The 19,747-nt window shown below is 38.4% G+C and overlaps 1 protein-coding gene across 4 annotated transcripts in view; it reads right to left on the minus strand.

The window, feature by feature from the left end:
• Positions 1 to 1,454: 1,454 nt before the first annotated feature.
• man2a2 (mannosidase, alpha, class 2A, member 2) overlaps positions 1,455 to 19,747 on the minus strand; it is a 34,463-nt gene continuing 16,170 nt past the window's right edge. The window contains exons 12-25 of one of the 4 annotated variants that reach the window (XM_052120098.1): positions 16,376 to 16,558; positions 16,024 to 16,138; positions 15,637 to 15,704; positions 14,167 to 14,332; positions 13,822 to 14,058; positions 12,269 to 12,391; positions 11,606 to 11,720; positions 11,362 to 11,495; positions 10,089 to 10,230; positions 9,431 to 9,564; positions 6,837 to 6,914; positions 6,262 to 6,456; positions 5,949 to 6,059; positions 1,455 to 4,047 (exon numbers count right to left, since the gene is read on the minus strand). In XM_052120098.1, coding sequence (XP_051976058.1) covers positions 3,895 to 4,047; positions 5,949 to 6,059; positions 6,262 to 6,456; positions 6,837 to 6,914; positions 9,431 to 9,564; positions 10,089 to 10,230; positions 11,362 to 11,495; positions 11,606 to 11,720; positions 12,269 to 12,391; positions 13,822 to 14,058; positions 14,167 to 14,332; positions 15,637 to 15,704; positions 16,024 to 16,138; positions 16,376 to 16,558 — 1,954 coding nt within the window. In that variant the 3' untranslated portion in view covers positions 1,455 to 3,894. Of the gene's footprint in view, positions 4,048 to 5,948; positions 6,063 to 6,261; positions 6,457 to 6,836; positions 6,915 to 9,430; positions 9,565 to 10,088; positions 10,231 to 11,361; positions 11,496 to 11,605; positions 11,721 to 12,268; positions 12,392 to 13,821; positions 14,059 to 14,166; positions 14,333 to 15,636; positions 15,705 to 16,023; positions 16,139 to 16,375; positions 16,559 to 19,747 lie in introns of all 4 variants that reach the window. The other 3 variants (XM_052120097.1, XM_052120101.1, XM_052120100.1) reach the window with 3 other exon arrangements.

A 19,747-nucleotide genomic window follows, 5' to 3' on the forward strand; every position in this document is an offset into this window, starting at 1 on the left:
GAAACTACAAATGGGTATTCCTCTGATGGCGTCCATTTCATTAAAAGTTTGGGGCCTTGGAGTTTATCTGTATGTACTTGATTCCATGCTCATGAGAGCTCTGTGATTCTGGTCCCGCCCTGATAGTAAAACAAAGCGTGATTGGTTGAAGATAGACTGTGCTACGATTGGTCCGAGTAATGTGGCCGTTATCTGATTGGCTTGAGTAGACGATGGGTGGAGTCCACCTATTTGTAGGTTTGTGTGCACATCATGACGCTAGATTTGTTTCAAAATCAACAAATGCGTGTAGCGATCCACAAATGCACAGGAAGCGATCCACAAATAAATGTGTGCGATTCACAAATGAATGCTGGACAGAGTTGTGTTTGTGTTAAAGAATATTTTGGTAAATTGTTATTAAATTACATTTCATTTTTGTGAAACCCCTTACATTTATTTGTGAACCAACTTTTTATTTGTAAATCTTTCCATTTTTATTTGTAAATCTCTTCCCATTTGTATGTGAATATGCAAAAAAAATAACCCCATAGGAGCAGATGTAAATTTTGTTCATACCAACTAACATTTTTAAAATACGAAAACTTTAATAAAGCTGTGAATTTACATCAAAGTGGCTTTTTGAAAGATTAACACACACATTAATTCTGCTCATGTTTCATTAATGAGCCTCATTGTCATATCTGGTACATTTCATGACACACCAAGTTTGAATATGCACAAGCATTATTAAGATTTGACAGCTACGGCGGAGGGCAAGATTTTTTAAAAACAATTACGTCAAATTTTGGTGGAAAATACTGCTCTGATTTTCCTCATTTTCTATGGTTTCACAGAAAAGTTATACAGGTTTGGAACACCATGCTGATTAGATGTCAGAATTTTCATTTCATTTTTGAACTTCTCCTTTAAAAACCCTCATATATATATATATATATATATATATATATGCCTCACTCATATTAATTAAAGTCCTCTGTTGTAAGATTGAGTTTTATTGCTATCTCAACCCACATCACTGACAGAATTATTAAGAAGAATGGCCTCGTTCTCAAGCGTCTGATCTCAGGAAGCCACCCTTGTGTGTTGATCTGGAACAAGCCTCCCTTACCTAAAGCATTTGCTGTAGGTCAAACCAAATCTGCTCTCAAAGGAGTGTCAAAGGGCAAAAAATAAAAAGGCCAGTCTGATTTCCACAGGCCCATCAGCTCCATGTGGAGTCAGGGGTATTTTCTTTAATCTTTGAGGCAGGTCCATGGTGTCTTGTGAAATCAGTAGCCAATGTTCTGGCTATAATTGAGGGTTGTAGGATATAAAAAGTCTCCTGAGCTCTCGTTAACTTTACACAGCAAATAACTCCCTACTGCCCCCTGTGTACAATGTGCAGAACAAGAATTGGCCTAAAAAAGGTACACCTGACAATGGATTTTGCTTCATAACTACACAAATCGGTTTAGCATAATATCTTTATTAAATGTCCACTTTGATTTTTTTGACAGTGAATTTGAGAGTAATTTATTATTTTCCCTCCAATGCATTGCATTTCTTCAGAAAGAAGAAAAAAAAAAAAACATGACGCAAGAACAATGAAAAATCATTTCTCTCTCAGAACAGACTACACAAATAAAAAGGAAATCTGTTTTCACAGCTGAGTATAATGTGTATAATCAACAAAGCAGCATGGCAGTGATATGCACTGAGAATATGAATTGGTAGAGGCAAAATTGCCGGAGAGGACATTCTGGAATAACCACCAAATCTTGTATCGGGAGCCAAACCGCAAATCAGTTCCAAAGCAATTCGACAGACGTTTGGCTCTCAAACTCCAGTCATACTCATTGAGTGAGCAGGGAAATTGTCTTGCTTGATAGGATGCTACTTTCAAACTTGATTAGCTGGGAAAGTCAGTTAATGGTCTGACTGATGTAGAGCACAATGAATGCACCACGAAGACATGGTTTAAATTGAGAAAAGAAAAGGATACATTTCTGTAGTTTAAATCATTCTGGCTAGCCTGTGATAAAGGTTTCCTGGGAGAGACAGACACGAGACAACATGACAGTTTGACAGATAATTCTAAACACGACAATGTTGTCTGTCTGATATAAGCTACTGCGGTGACCGACAAAAGCTAGAAGGGACTGAGGTGGTTCTGCTACACATTGCGGACAGGTTTCCTATACCAAGATAAGGCCTGGCTCTTGAATTTAAAGCATTTTCGATGGTAAACCACAGCTTGAAAGCTAATTTAGTGCAGAAACTGGCTAAATCTGAGAGCAGAAACCAATCGCATTGAGGAAAAACAGCACACACACTGGGCTGTGCCTTTATTATAGGACACAAATAATGCTCCGTTTACCTGTAAATACTGCAAGAAGGTGTACACGCAAACGTAGAACCCTCCTTGTATGTTGTGATGTTCAGGTACGCTCTTTAGGGAATATTCCGGGTTCTATACTCAATCATTAAGCTCAATTGACAGCATAACTAATTAATCAAGATACAATTTTTGTGTCAATCAATATTATGCCACAAATGCTGTCGATTGAAATGAACTTGAATTGATATAAAGGCCAAAAGTACTCTTCAGTTTTTAATGTGCCGGTACGCCTCGCGCACGTGATGCAAATTTCGCCATCAACTCAGTACATGCTGACTGTCCAAGTGCAGCCTAGTTTTTCTAGACATGCTGACGGTCAGTGCATGCGCCTGCCTCCATATGGGCCCCATAGTCAAATGAGTATATTTTTGAAAGGCTGAGTGCTCGATGTTGCGCCGGTCGGAAAGGCACGCAGATAAATGATGTATACCCTAGCTCTTAGGCGGACCTAGGATCAGATGCCTTGAAAAAATGACAATGCTGCATATATTTGACGCCTGATCCAGATACTGTTCTTAAGGGCTAACTGGTTTTATTTGTACGGCTCAAACCTGCATATAAGGTGATAAAGTAAAAGCACACATTATGGAAATGGCAAACAAAAAAAATTACATAAAAAATTAAAACATTTGTTAACAAGGGAGGTTCCCAAAATTGCGGAATGGAGAGAAAAAGATTGAAAACGTTGTCTCTCGTCACATGGTGCGCTTTTGAGGTCTCACCTAAGAAAGAGCTGACTGATGAAAGAATTAGCTCGGACCACACATCTTCTGCGGTGAGTGAATTGTCAATAGGCCATTCTTTCAGAGGGGAAAAACCCCTTAAATCTGTTACAGCATTGACAGCCGTCGCAGGCCGACTGTGGTGACTGACATTCATAGATAAAAAATGCAGCTACTGTGTGTAAGCAGAACCGTCCACATTAGAAGAGAAAGAAAAAGCGTGATCTCTAACAATGACACAGATTAAGAGTACAAAACAAAACAAATGAGAAAAAAAAAGCGCCATGAGAAGCTTCACATATTGCACTGAGTCCCACAATTTTGTATAGATCCAGTTGTATAGTCTTGCTGTATTTACATACAGTACCAAGTCCAAGAGTGACTGAAGGTTAAAAAGAATCCATTAAGGGATGGGAGGTGCCGATGAGAGACAGGGAGATCAGTGGTTCCAGCCAAAGACAAGAAAACAGAAAGCCAGCAATGCTGGAATAAAAAGATGTTGACTGAGTAACACTGTCTGGGAAAAACAAAACACCCGCAGGCAGACATTCTCATATCTCTTATCTTAGCACACAGCGTGGCTACCAAATCTCGAATTTGGCTGGAACACCCACATCCTCGAGTCTTCGTTTCCTTTTCTTAATTTTGAGAGGGTTTAGCGCCTTTGTCGGAGATTGTTATTCCAGACTATACCAGACAGAGTCCTCTGCTCATCCAGCTGTGGCTCTCTGCTTTAGCTGACATAGGCTCCGAGGGTCCACATGGAGAGCCCGGTTCTAGTGAGATCCCATTTTAGCACAGCTTGAGCTTGTAGGCGGAGAGCTCCATTGGCTCCAGACTTACGGAGGAGTCGTTGGAGAGCGGAGGCTGAGAGTGCATCAGAGATAAAGACATGGGCTGTAGCAGATGTAGATCCAGCCCACGGAAAAGTCCAGGAACGGAGAGCTGGAAAGAGAGATCAGAGACTTAGAGCCTGATTAAGGAATAACTTTGGTTAAAATATAGCCTTTATAGGAACGTTCCAGGTTCAATACTAGTTAAGCTCAATCGACATTTGAGGCATAATGTTGATTACCACAAACAAAAAAAAACAAAAAGGAATGTTTGCATATGGCAATTATGGCGTTATATGGTCCAAAAACATTTTTCTTAAAAATTTGCAATTTCTCCTTGAATTAAATCGATTTATTCTTATTTATGCATTTATACACTTGGAACTCCTACAAACTAAAATTTAGTGAACCACCATCATGTGTTCAACATTTTTGATCATTTTCACTGAATTAAATCCTAGCCCATCCTCACTGTTGCACGGTGCACTCTTCTTGCACTTTCCATAAAACATTGTATTTCTTTTAAGACAAAAATGAACATGGCAAATCGTGAATGTGTTATTTATGCAGAAATGCAATTGCCCGATGGTAAACATGTCCAAATAAATGAATAAATCCAATAATATAATAGATGACACCATCCATAAAAATTCCCAATTGGAAAATGTATTAGTGCAATTCTATTTTTGCTAGTGCTGCAACAACTAATCACTAAAAATCGCTAATATTCCATTATGAAAATACTCTAAAACTGCATTTTATTATCGATTAGTCGGATATGTGTGGCATGAATGGAGAAACTCATCCACGTCATTTTACAGTAAAGAAAAACCCATTTGCATGATAAAACTTGTTTAAACACAAGCCAAGCCGTCCAGCGCACAGAAGAACAGACGCATGCATCAGTGCAATCAAACTGACTGCAACAGAGAAAGGGAGCGCATTTGATAAACTTTGGTTTTGGAAATCAAATTTAGGTTTAAATGTAACTCCAAGTCCCATAATGCATGAAAAAAAAATAAATAAATAAATAAATAAATAAATAAAATATATATATATATATATATGCACACACACACACACACACACACACACACACTATAAATAAAAGGGTCTCTGTAGTTACTTTAAATATTAAAATAAAAAAAAATAAAAAAAGGCATTACAACATTCTACCTTTTTTTTTTTTCCTCTTTCTTTATATCGTTTATAATTGAGTGGTTTAAATGGTCCTGCTGCTTCCAAACAGAGGACAGAGTTTTTATTTTGTTTTTACTGCGTGCAATTTATAGTGTAACATTTATACTTTAAACCTTTTTTACATGATTTAAAAAGCATACAAAATGTTTTTTTTTTTTTGTATAAATAAAATACAGGAAATAAAATTAGGCAGTAACACTTTATAATAAGGTTCGGTAGAGCGGAGGAGGGCAGGGCTATGGAATGACGCACGCCGGTCCCCTATCAGCCTGATGGGGCGCGCAAGGGATAAAAGCAGCTGGTGATGACAGTTCGAGAGCGAGAGAGAATTACAGGCAGCTGCCCTGTATGTGTTTGTCTTTATTTAATTAAATATAATTCATATTGTTTAGATGGTTCTCGCCGCCTCCTTGCCCATCTAAACCCCCTTACAGGTTCCATTTGTTAAACAATTTTACAGCATTTAATAATCTTGCTTAAATGTTCATTTTAACATAGTAATAAAAGTTGTACAAGTTAACATTTAAAATTTACAAGTTAATAATTGCGTTAATGCACAATGAACCAACAATGAACATTTGTATTTATATTAAATAATATTAACAAATATTAATAATAGATATCTTGTTAATTGTTAGTTCATGATAACTAATGTTAACTAGTCAAACCTTAATGTAAAATGTTTCCAAACAGGTCTTTTTTTTTTTTTTAGTAGATTAATTGAAGAAATATTCAACGATTAAGCAATTATCTAAATAATTAGATGTAGCCCTAATATTTGCTGAGCCTAGTTTCCTCTCTGATGCCACTGACCTGGCCCTGTGTGGTGGTGCAGTTGAAACCAGGATTTTGGGCCTCCAGACCACAATCCAGACCCAGTCGATGGAGAAGTAGAGCTGTATAGGGTGATGGAGAGTGAGCATCCTGCTGAGAAATTAAACGAGATCAAATAAATGTCAACAAAATTACAAACACACCCCCACTTCATATTTGAAAGGTTTTTCTTCTCATTATGAACTCGAGTCCTCATCAGTTCACAGAGAGAGAAATCAATACTGACTCACACATTGTTTTCCATCCCACTCACTCGGATTCATTAATATATTTACAGTATGCTCTCATTTACCGGATTCTGGATGCTCCTTAGGTTGAGCAAGTGGAAGTCACAGGGCAGGGTGCTAGCAAATGGAGCAAAAGTGCGAAGGGGGGGCACGCCGTGTTTCCTGGGCAAGACGGGCAGTGCCAGCACCTCATGATTCAGGATGGCAGAGGTCATGTGACTGAGCAGCGATGGGAAGCTGACTGGTCTGCTTTCCACCGGCTGGAAGATATAGAGATGAATAAGGAAACATCATTACATACAAGTAAAATTACTTTTTAGAAGTGGACTTCCCTTTCTAATCTGGAATCTACCTTATTGGACATTCACCAAATAGTTACTTTTTGGGTATGCTATCCTTCAACAGCCTCAAAGGGACACAACTGACCAACAAACATCTACAGCCCATTTTTCTCCTGTATTCTGCAGGGATTTCACAGCAGCAATAGGGAAAGAGGACAGGGAATGACCTTTGATCTCACAGTGCAGGTGGAAACCTGGCACTTGTTGCTATGGTATCACGACCAGGGGGTGAACTAGGGAGTCTCCTAAAGCTGTTCTACTGCTACAGCACTACTCCACCACTGCGGTGGTGATGTTACCTCTTCCTTGTGGCCTCCTAAAATACCACCAATGATTTTGTTTATCATGTGGATGACTTTGGCATAGGAGCCATCAGGCTGCATGCAAGCATGCGAGAAGAGGGAAATAAAGGACGATAGATAGACCAAAAGAAAGAAAGAAAGAAAGAAATGCATAAGGATGGCATGATGAATCGTGAACAGAAGCTGTAATGACAAAAGAAACAGCAGGGGGCGCTCTGTTGGACCCCACCCTCTTTCCATTACAACAGCTCTCATACAAAAACCTCTATTACTCTTAATTTTTCAGCAGACAGCCCAGATTGATTTAAATATATATATATATATTATTTGAATCAATTCGAGGCGTGTAAAAACTCAACCCATAAACCATTATAACTCACTTGACAGCTCTCAAGACACTCATTTCAGGATGATACACTCCCTGGAGCCATTTAGCTCTCATAATCAAACAGTGCCCCCTACAGGCGACAGGGAAATTACAGAACACCTTATTATTTGTGTGAATAACCAGACCCTCTTCTGGTGTAGCCATAATTGCAAGCTCATTTCAGATTACCAGTATGCTATGCAAGGAGTCAGGGTGCACAGGTTTTTATCAGTCAGGAAACAAGAATGTATTAAAAGATACCGTGCTGCAACAAGAAATGTTTTCAAGAACTTGGATTTCACTGGATTTGTGATGTTTGATACACTGAATCTTTGACAGATATTCAGAGTTTTGTTTGAGGCACTTAGTAGAAAACACAATATGATGTGCATTACGGTTTGTTACGTCTGTAAAAATAAGCAGTACTTATTACTTCTAGTTTTACAGAAAATCTGATAAAGTCTACAAACCTATTCCATTAATTTCTACTTTGTTCCCTGTATAACTGTTCACAGAGTCTGTGGCACAATTATTTGAAGGAGTTTAACACATTATTGCTCGGCTATCGGTTTTTGTGGTACCATTGATTTCATATTTACTCACCCTAAAGACTTGTAAAACAAAATGTAGTCAGACGCTTTAGGTATCGGTCGGACAAAGTGGACGGTTCTTGGTAAGAATAAGCTGCAAAGTGGACCAGACTTTATGCCAATAGAGCGCTACAGGGCCTGCCCACTTTTTCTATTCTCAGAATGCTATTCTGAGATGCGGGTTGAGGGGGACCTACACAATATAAGGCAGGTGGTTTTAATGTTGTGGCTGATTGGTGTAAGACTAGGTAAGAAACAGGTTAATATTGATGTCCTTTTTACTACCAATATCCATTTCATGTAACCTAAATATTGATCTGTTGCTCATCCACACCTATCATATTGCTTCTAAAGAAATGGATGTAACCAATGGAGTCATATGGATTACTTTTATGATGCCTTTATGAGCTTTAAACTTTAGGTACCCATTCACTTGCATTGTATGGACCTACAGACCAGAGATATTTATCTAAAAATCTTTGCGTTCAGCAGAAGAAAGTCATACACATCTGGGATGGCAAGAGGGTGAATAATTTTTGGGGGAACTATCCCTTTAACTACTATGTACAGAATCATGTTACAATGTAAATATATACATACGTGTTGTTGCATTGTACTTCGTGTAACTACAGATGTAATTATCTGCTGGTAGTTTATCCCTTAACCTTACCCCTAAATCCTAAACCTTACCCTAAACCAGGGGTGTCCAAACTGTTTCTACTGGGGCCAGATACAAAAAGAAATAAGGGGGCCACGCCATTATAAAAAATAATAATAACATTTATATAAAAAGACACTGTTGCATTATATTTATATTCTATGCAAGTTTTAATCATATTTTGTATTAATAAATAATATTTCTCTCAACAAGAACACTTGCAATGGGTCAATAATGCAGGGTCAGAAATTAAGAGGGGCTCAGTGAAAACATACCCCCAAAAAAATGCCATAAAGATAAAAATGTTTGTGCAAAAAATGCCCTGGGTTCTGTTTTTTTTTTTTTTGTTATTTATACCATCTGATATAGTCCTTCAAATTCTAATTTATGTCATCATATTTAATGCTTCTCTTAAAATATATTTTAATAAAAGAACGACAAAGTTCATTCCAAACTACTCTTCCAAAAGATGAAGCTAGTGGCAACTAAAGAGAACGCACTAGTGGAAACGATGCGCTGTGAAATGTGGTTGCACATGATAGCGACACTCAAGTGTTCGGAATATACATTTTATAAAATTTCTCAATATTAATATCAATTCCATTTCTAAAACCTTTTGGGGCCTGTATCAGAGCATTCGGCGGTCCGCAGGCTATAATTTGGACACCCCTGCCTTAATCTAAACCCTAGCCCTAAACCTACCCATACCTCAACCTCATTAACAGCAAATGTGAATCTTGTTAGAATTGTTACATGTAGTTACACAATAAGTACATTGTATTGTACGTATTTTAATGTTAGTATATAGTTCGACACCTAATATAAAGTTGGGTCAAACTGATTAGAGTTGATTTTATAAGTACATAAATGACAAATTTTAATTTTACTGCAAAATATACAGATATATACACAATTAATTAATGGTAGGGTGGCTTTTGGTTCCGTTCCTGCGTCCCCTCATCCAATCAGAACTCACCTTTCCACCACTGCTCCTCCTCTCAAGCAGTAGGCGGAAACGGTTTGCCGTTCGTTTGTTGTCTTTCAGGCCCTGCCCCAAACCCCTGTTATCATCCTGCATCAACCGACGGTCTAGAATCACCTCAAGTTGACCTGTAGGATATAGCGAATGAGAGAGATAGTGGTAAAGAAAGAAAGTCAAAGCATTAGAGGTTAGTATTACACTCACTTCATCTTCATTATTGGATACATTGCATCAAATCAATAGAGAACCAGAGCACCGTGTCCCACTGTGTTTTTTCTGCACCCCCATCCTCTCCCTCGCTCAGTGATTCATGTCCCTGTCTGCTGGGTACCCACTGCTATGGATGTCAAAAGTACTAGTACTTCCGTACAGAGTCGATACCAATTTTAAAAAAAAACTAAAAGATACGATACAGATTTTTTTTACGGTAGTTGTAGTATCAGCACAATCCAGAACAGAAGGTGGCTAAGTAATGAATCCTATGCCTAAGGCAGCTCATGAATATTAATATGAGAAGGCTTAAATTGCATCATAACCTTCCTAGGGCAACAAATCCTCTAACCTAATTAAAGCTCATTAATTGGCATCAAGAACAGTCACATTTCTTTGGTATCCACTACTGCAGTTTTGTTATTGTGCCATCTCTACTTACCACTTGCCAGGCTGCTGACCCCCAAAGCCTGGGCCGTATGGAGTGTGAGCCGGTACTGTCTGTCCTGTATGTAGGCCATGGTGGGCATGGGGTAGAAATTAGCCTGCAATGGAAGCTTCTGGAAGTACCTTCGAGGCTGCATCTGAGGAACAAGATACATAATCCCTTGCATCTGCGTTCAACACAACTAATGTTTAATGGAGACTAAATGATGATGGAATGTACATTTTTGGGTGAACTAATCCTTTAAACTACTGGGTAGTGTTGCACCAGCTGTGCACAAGTTCCCACGTATGTCAGGACGTAAAGTTCACACTAAGGGCTTAGTAACTAGTAGTGCTTAAATTGGTTGCAACACCTGTTCTTAACTCTTTCCCCGCCAGCGTTTTTAAAAAAAAAGTTGCCAGCCACTGCCAGGGTTTGACGATTTTCACTAAACTTTAATGGCCCGCAGAATATTTTCTTCCATGAATATATGAAGATGCTATATATCAAAATAAAGATCTGGGCCTCTGCTTTTAGGCAAAAAAAACGATTTTATTTTATCTTCATTTGTTCTTTTTTTATTGCGACTTGAACAGAGGTAGGTTTTGACAAAAAACAACATTTCAGACAAAAAGCGGATGAAAAACGCATGTTTATGTCTGATATTTTGAGCTTCTCATACTCCACTTCTTCATGTTTGAGACGATCACAGTCTTTTTCTTTGATCAAAGAGTTGCGTACCTTCAAAACATGCGCAGGGGTCTTGCTTACCGTATAACACCTAAAACACGGAAACCCGGAAAATTCTGTGTTTGGCGGGGAAAGGGTTAAGGAAAGACTTACTAGTAGATTGTAAGCTCTCTCGTAGTCACATAATATGTTGTTTACCCATTTTGATCAAATAAACAGCCTTCAAATTTGGACAGATGTGTTAAAAAGCCGTGAATTTCAGTTTGATCTTGTTACGGTTGATCAAACCTTGTTTGCTCACATAACTGTCAGCTGTAATAAATGATATGCCCATTACAATACGATACTTAATAAAAGATTTCATTAATGGTATATTGCTTTATTCCAACTGGTACTCCTGGTCGGGAGGCTTCTGTAAATATTTAGTTTATCTGTAGGGTTATGTTCTACCCAAGTTTAATGGTGCAACGCTTAAATTTAGTAGTGCGTAAATTGTGACTTAGTGCCCAATTAAGCCATAACTAGGCTAAGTTGTAACATACGTATAGCTGGTGCAACAGGCCCCTGGTTCTATGTAGGTAATCTAAAAGGGCTTTACCTGGAAGCCGTTAAGATCTGTGTAGAAAGTGTCTTCGCTCTTGATGTCAGTGACAAGGCGCATGGCTAGCTCCTTGTTATTCTGGTCTCTGATGTCCACCATGGTGGTGATGTCCAAAGACAGACCATCTACTCCTGCAAGAAAGACATGGAGTGATAAATAAATTATAAGGCAAGTCTGGATGTGCTCACAAAAACGTGTATGTAGGCGAGACAGATGATGGACTTAAGGATCGTGGGAGTACCTGGAACATTATGAATGCGGACCGTCTGCTGAAAGTGCTGGTAATGTGTCACCACCTCAGCAAAGAGAGGACCCTCCACCACACGCACTATTGGAGCTTCTCGCTGTGAATAGGGCTGAGAAAAAGAAGCAGCAAAAAAAATTATAGAGATCGCTGCAAGCAGCAATTACCAGGGTTCAAGCGGCATAGAAGTGCATGTTCAACAAAATTAAGAATTATTCTGATAGCCCTTAAGCAACATCATTTTCAGCACTCACAGGTAAACAACCATAGAGATTTAGTTTTTTTACACATCTGACTGTTTCAGTGCCACCTATTGTCCGATCCGCAACATATTTTGCATGCTTCTTTGGACTCCTGGTTTGGTTGTAATCGGACGAATGGCCTAGGACTAGTTCAAAAATTAGACCCCCAGGGTACTACCATTCCCCAAAGTTTCAAGTCTCTAGGCCTTACGGTATGGTCTGTACGATCAGTTTTAGGACAAAAAGTAATTAAAATCCTGACAAATACAGTTTCAAATAGTTCCAGCACTTTGTAGTTGAACCCCTAAAGAGAGGAAATCGTAAGTGGAAAATGTTCATTCCTGCCATGTTGTGTGATAAATTGCTTTTCACCCCAGTCAAGACTCAAGAGGGTAACTGTGTGGACTGTTGATAATACCTTTGCATTTCCATCCGGTAGGAAGAGATATGCCCCGCTTTTGTCCTTGGAGGGTCGAGTTCCATAAGTGAGGATCTGAATCTGTACTCTGACCTCCTGAGGGTCGTCTTTACGTCGAATACTCTGATAAAGATAACGAGTGAGAGAGAGAGAGAGAGAGAGAGAGAGAGAGAGAGAGAGAGAGAGAGAGAGAGAGAGAGAGAGAGAGAGAGAGAGAGAGAGAGAGAGAGAGAGAGAGACCAAGGGAGATAAGAGAATCATTATAAACTTTATAGCTGATTCAGATTCTAAAAGCGGATACAACAGCATATGTACGTTACAACCTAAAGACAGGGTTGCATTTCACAAATCTATTTGGCAAACAAAGAAACCCGTCGGAGGCTGACCAAATGTGAAATTAGACTTTTGATGTCATAAGAAAGCTTGGAAACTTCCTACAGGACAATGGTTACAAAATGTAATCTTTGTATTCATGTTGATATCAGGTTTGTGATAAACTTTTATACCATTTTCATAAAAAAAAAAAAAAAAAAAAAGGATTTTATTTTGTATTTTTATTTTTTACAAAAGCCATGTGGTATAACCATTAAGTAAAAAGTTACATTTTCTTGAATACATGCAAGTCGTTATCATAATATTCCCCAAAATATTTACTGTCACTAGGGCTGGGAAAATGCAATTAATAGTTGACTGCTTAAAACATAAAAAAAACAACAACAAAAACAATATTCCTTTTTTTTTTACTTTCTGATAGATATATATATATATATTCGTTAAGGGTGTCATGGACATGATAAACACGGGAGTTATTGTACATAGAATGGAGACTTCGTATCTCTACCACCAGTTTCGCCACTTGCGGACAGAGATACTGCCGAAACTTTTATATCTTCCAAAACCTCTGACTCAGATCTCAGTGGATGTGTCAAAAGTGAAACGGATGTCAGTGGATGTGTCAAAAGTGAAACGGATTGAGATATACCCCGCGTGTGCTAGATATAACCTGATCAGCAGCCAGAGAAAATAAACATTTTGAGATTTTTTAAACTTCAGTTTGTATCTATACGTACATTATAGAGTCTTACATAAGTCTTACTTGTCTTTGACAGTGTACACTTGCATTTCTCTGGCCAATAAAGCTCGCTATGAACTGAATCTGCCCATTTGATCCTAATATTAATAAAGTCCACTGGGGGGTCTGGGTAGCTCAGCGAGTAACGACGCAAGTTCGAATCCAGGGCGGGCTGAGTGACTCCAGCCAGGTCTCCTAAGCAACCAAATTGGCCCGGTTGCTAGGGAGGGTAGAGTCACATGGGGTAACCTTCTCGTGGTCGCTATAATGTGATTTTCGCTCTCGGTGGGGTGCTTGGCGAGTTGTGTGTGAAGCCTCCACATGCGCTATGTCTCTGAACATCATTTGACTACTTGAACTAACCTTTCTATGTCATAAAAAGGTTAAATGATCTAATATTTGTAAGAAACATACTGTACGGACATTTTTTTACTTTATGCCCCAAAACAACTATAGCAGCACCGCATAGACGTAACCTCACCTCCAGCAGGCCAGTGGTTCCAGAGAAGCCCAGCGTAAGAGACTGGCTCTGGATATAAAGAGGTTGGGCATCTGCTGTCTGCGATCGCACAGGAAGAGGGTCCGACCCTCTTATGCTTTGACCCGGCCCAGGAATCCTCAGCAACGTATCAGAGCGCAGAGTCATGGGGGAGTCGGCTGAATCGTACAGGTGGAAGATGGCCAATCCCAGAGCAGGGAGGCGTGCCATGAAAGAGGCCTGGATGAAGAGATGGCATAACAAAAGGTTGCAAATACGGATGTAAAGTTTGTGGCTGGCCTCGTCTGATCATATATTATAGTATTTACATATAAAGTGCCTGCAAACCTGGAGGACTTCTCCACTCATCTCAACAGCGGATGCCCACTGTGCACTTAGCTGAACTGGTAACGTCTGCCCATCTTCTGTGAGCACCCTCACTCTGGCAGAGTTCACCAGCACAGTCACCAAACACAGACGCTCCTGTTCAACTGGGTTAAAAAGCACCAGATACCTGAGAAAAAGATGAGACCGATCAGAACTGCATTCATGCACATGCTGAAATGTAATTTGTTGACAGAGATGCTTCAAGGGTTGTTCACATTAACAACGATTTACAAAGTGAACGGAAGTCATTTGTTTTCAAAGGGAGTTGGCAAATTGAGGTGACATGGCCAGCAGAGTCCATCTTTATGCAAATAAGCAGCAATATGATGTGGCGACTACAAATGAGAGTGCAGACAATGGGGTTTATGTGATCGGTCTTGTGATACAGTTGGACACGCATACTAGCAACAGAGCTGTTCGGGGACTTTGAGCAGTGATAGAATTCAGATCAGATTAGCCTAAAAGTATATTTCAGGTCCTTTAAAGTGATTGTTCACCCAAAAATGAAATTTCTCTCATCATTTACACATCTTCAAGCCATCTCAGATGTGTATGACTTTCTTCTGCAGAACACAAACAAATATTTTTAGAAAAATATCTCAGCTCTGTTGGTCCTTTCAATGCAATGTGACCAGAACTTTATGCTGCCTTTTGTGCTTTTTGGAGCTTCAAAGTAATCCATAAGACCCCAGTGGTTAAATCAATCACTTGTTTCCTACTTTCCCCATGTGAACCTAGTTACAACATTTTCACATTTTGAAAGTGAAAGTGGAGATTTAAGGTTAAAAAGGACTTAAATATTGATCTGTTTCTCACTCACACCTATCATATCACATATTTAACCACTGGAGTCTTATGGACTACTTTTATGTGGTCTTCGTGTGCTTTTTGGACCTTCAAAATTTTGGTCCCCATTCACTTTCATTGAAAGGACCTACAAAGCTGCAATATTCTTCTAAAATTCTTCATTTATGTTGAGGGAAAAAAAAATAAAAAAAAAGTCATACACATCTGGGATGGCATGAGGGAGAGTAAATGGTGAGAATTTTCATTTTTGGGTGAACTATTTAAAACAGAAAAAACTTGCAAGAATTTCACATCAAATATCAGTCAAGCACAAAGGTGCTCTTATCTTTAGCTTAACTCTCATAATAAATAATATTTCCCTGAATCTGTCATTTCAACCCTTTTTTTCCTTGTGTTGCGTTGAAAGAATGCCACACTTAAAATAAAAAAAAATGCCAAAGGGGACAGCTTTCCAACAAAGCATGTCAAAAGTTTTAAATGAAGCAGAATCCTGAGACAGTTATGAGAAAACATTAGTTATTTCATGAGCACTAAGTATTATTATATCTGCCATTATTCATTAAATTGTAGATTAAAATTATATATATATATATATATATATATATATATATCTCTCTCTCTTACCTTGGAGATGATTCCAACTCTATAAGTGTGCGCTGTGGAAGAGAATCCTGTGCGGCACGTCTGTCGTCCTAAAGTGACATGGATAAGTCAAAAGGTCAAACCCTGGAAGAGGTAGTTAACCAAAAAAGTGGAAATTCTATAATCATTTACTCCCCCCTCATGCTGTTCCAAACCCGTAAGACTTAATCAAAAGTTGACAGTCACCATTTCTATTGCCCACAAAATGAGTGAGGCTGTCATTTAGCCTAACATCTTTTGTGTTTGAGAAAAGGTACATACAGGTTTGGGAACTAAATGAATTAAACATTTTAGGGTTAACTATCCCTTTAAATTAGTTTTATAAAATGAGCTGCTTAAAAGCATAAAATTTGCAGTACTGCTCCTTACAGTCTCTAAAAATGGCTCTGTCTGGTAGAAGCGATAAATGTCTTTGTTCTTCATTACGAGGAAGTGTGCAGCATTAATGATCACTCGTTTCAGACCGACCAGGGAATGCAACAACCTGCGGAAAAAAAGGAAAGAAATCCAGAGCCGTTTACAGACGGAAAGTCATAAATCCAAACCACAAAAATAATCAAAAGGGACAGATAATGGCCTCCAATCAATGTCACAATATACACCCTAAGAGGCCTTTAAAGAGATTCCTTCACTCTCCAAACAGTTCCTCCAATCAGTTTATGAGAATCAAAGCTACAGACTTGAACTCAGAGACTGCAAATATTTTAGAGCAGATTTCCACCTGTTTCCATAGTCGATGACCACAACTTCCTTGGCAGTGCCAGTGATGGCATCATGGTGCTGGAAGAGCCCTATATTTCTTCTAGCATCAGTGAGGAGAGAGTAGTCTGATGTAGGATAACGCCCTTCCATGCCTGCATGCCGCGCGTGTGCCACTGCCAAGCTATAGAGAATCTCTGCGCCTCTACATGAAATAAGAATGAACAAAAACAACATAGTAAGAAACAAACCATTTGCTACAAAGCACCATCTGGCCATGCATGGTTCTAATAATATTAAATATTTTCACTTTTCCTACCATGTATGCAAACATAGAAATCAAACTTTAATGCAAGTACCTGGATTTCCATTCACATATTTTAATATCACTTAAAAATGCTTGATAGAAATGTACAAAAACGTATAATGCTCGCTTGAGATGGACAGTTTTTAAATTCAGTAAGACATGCGCAAAAACTAAAATGAAAAAAAAAAAAAATAATAAATATATATATATATATATATCCAATAAATTCCAATATCTTAAAACTTGTGTGACTGAATAATAATAATCTCATAACTGAACTAACCAGTGGACAAACATCACTGGATTGCATCTCAAATGTTGGTCATCCTGAAATGCTGAAGCAAAAGACTGTCATTGAAATGATTGCATGCTCTAAAATAACAAATAATTTAATACTGAGAAGTATTTATTATCAGACCAGGATCTGAAAAGAGCCGCAGTGGCTACAACTTCCCATTTCGAATTTTAGACAATTCATCCGAACATTTTGTTCTCTTGAACACATAGGATGGAAACACTGCTTTAAATTGCAAATTATTATTGCAATACTTATTTTTCACATAAATTAAATCCACAACTCTTGATGGAAACCTGACTAGAATTGTATCTCTCTTATATTATCTTTTACTCAAAATGCATTCTGGGGTTAAACATAGGGATGGGACAATATGGTTCTCTCATGATACGGTTTAATATATGATGAGGTTCACGATTCTATAAAATCTCGATTCGAAATAACACAAGTGCCAATGTATTAGAGGAAAAAAAATAATAATAATAATTGCTAAATGCTCAATTTCTCATCAAAATAAAGTTCTTTAATACATGATATACAGTTGAAGTCAGAAGTTTACATACACCTTAGTCAAATACATTTAACTCAGTTTTTCACAATTCCTGGCATTCAATCATAGAAAACATTCCCTGTCTTAGGTCAGTTAGGATCACTACATTATTTTAAGAATGTGCAAGTCAGAATAATAGTAGAGAATTATTTATTTCATCGCATTCCCAATGGGTCAGCAGTTTACATACACTTTGTTAGTATTTGGTAGCATTGTCTTTAAATTGTTCAACTTGGGTCAAATTTTTGGGTAGCCTTTCACAAGCTTCTCACAAAAAGTTGCTGGAATTTTGTTTGATGCGTTATTTCATTTATGATCACATAGAAAGAAAACAATGTTACAAATTTCAAAATATCGAGTTATACCACGATATGGTTCATAATATTTTTGGATTGCGGTATATCGAAATTCTAAATATTGTCCCATCCCTAGATAAAAACTTTTTTTTTTTTTTTAAAAGAGTAACTACTTTTAGCTTGACATGCAGTCTTAAATGTAACACTCATTATGCATGTGGAAAAACAGCGAGACATGACAAAGTGGTCCGTCTGATTAACCAACAATTAAATAAACGGCACAGGCAGAATTCAAGAACATGACCTGCGTAAACAGTCCCTTGACAGAGCTAGCGCTGTCGGTGTAAACAAAGTTTGTTGTTGTGGCAAGGCACTACATAATGAATGGATAATGGTATTATGCCGTTGCCACAAATCAAAGCACTGGGCACCTAAAGCATGCCATTAAAATTTACAAAGACTAAGCCCAAGGTGAGAAATGAATGATAATAACTTTAACGAGGTAATAAGAGTAATTAAGCAATTCCTCACACCAGACAAACAGTAGCGGGATAAATGAGAAAAGCTTATCGGCCACATGACAACAGAGAGTCTTTTCATTGTTCTCTGGTAATACCACAGAGAGCAGGCCTTTATTTTCCAGGATTCAATTATGTTTTGAATAGAGGCAAACACTTGCCAAAGTAGCCAAAATAAAGGAATCAATTCAGATAGTTTGATGCCAGTACCATTATAAATGAGTTCAGGAATTTAATAACAAATAAACACTTTAAAGAAATAATAATAATAATAATAATAATAATCACAACAAAAAAAAAAAATCAGTGTGACATCTGTAAAAGTACATTTTTATGGCTCCTCTGTGATAAAACTCATGTGTTCAGATGTCAATTAAATCACGGGGCACGAGCGAGACTTTCTGTCGATCACACGATTGCAGTTGCACTTGTTATATGGAAAATTCATCAATCCACAAACAGTGTCCTCTGTATTTGCATTTAAATATGTTTGGAGTGACGCCAAATTGAAAATAAAAATTAAAGCCTGAGGGACCGCGCTGTAAATTTTCACATACAGAGCAAGCCAAAATTCTTGAAGAGCAATTAAACGACAGCCAAATAAATCTGTCAATTGGGGTACGCATGTTTCATCACCCACATCACCTCAGTTGTGCCACTTGCATGCCCTCTCCTAAGCAGATGCAAGGGGATATAGAAGCCGCACATATCAAGGACAGTAAAGATGGTTAAAATGAAATTTGAGGAGCTTATGGTAAAAATGGTTCTTATGTTTTATCTGTCAGAATGACGGACATCATTTGGAATTATCTGTCAGTGTTTTAAAAAAAAAAATGGAGGTAGAAGGGGCCTGGGTAGCTCAGTGAGTACTGATAATGATTATCACCCCTGGAGTCGCAAGTTCGAATCCAGGGTGTGCCGAGTGACTCCAACCAGGTCTCCCAAGTAACCAAATTGGCCCGGTTGCTAGGGAGGGTAGAGTCCCATGGAGTAACCTCCTTGTGATCGCGATTAGTGGTTCTCGCTCTCAATGGGGGCGCGTAGTAATTTGTGCGTGGATCACAGAGAATAGCACGATTCTCCACATGCTCTCCATGTCTCCGTGGTGTCATGCACAATGACAATAAGATGCACGTATTGACTGTCTCAGAAGTGGAGGCAACCAAGACTAGTCCTCCACCACCCGGACTGAGGAGAGTAACCGCACCACCATGAGGACCTATTAAGTAGTGGGAATTGGGCATTCCAAATAAGGGAGAAAAAAAAAAAAAAAAGTGGGAGGTGGAAATTAAACCTTTTAAATAAGATCGACATTGACCTGGCAACTTTTCTGGGACTACTCGACCCGTATAAACGAGTAGTCACGCAAGCCCCATGTATAAATGTATTTAGTAAATGTTTATATATTAAAATGTGATGCATTACAAT

The sequence above is a fragment of the Xyrauchen texanus genome, chromosome 46 (assembly GCF_025860055.1).
Source record: "Xyrauchen texanus isolate HMW12.3.18 chromosome 46, RBS_HiC_50CHRs, whole genome shotgun sequence".
In the NCBI taxonomy this organism is placed as follows: Eukaryota; Metazoa; Chordata; class Actinopteri; order Cypriniformes; family Catostomidae; genus Xyrauchen; species Xyrauchen texanus.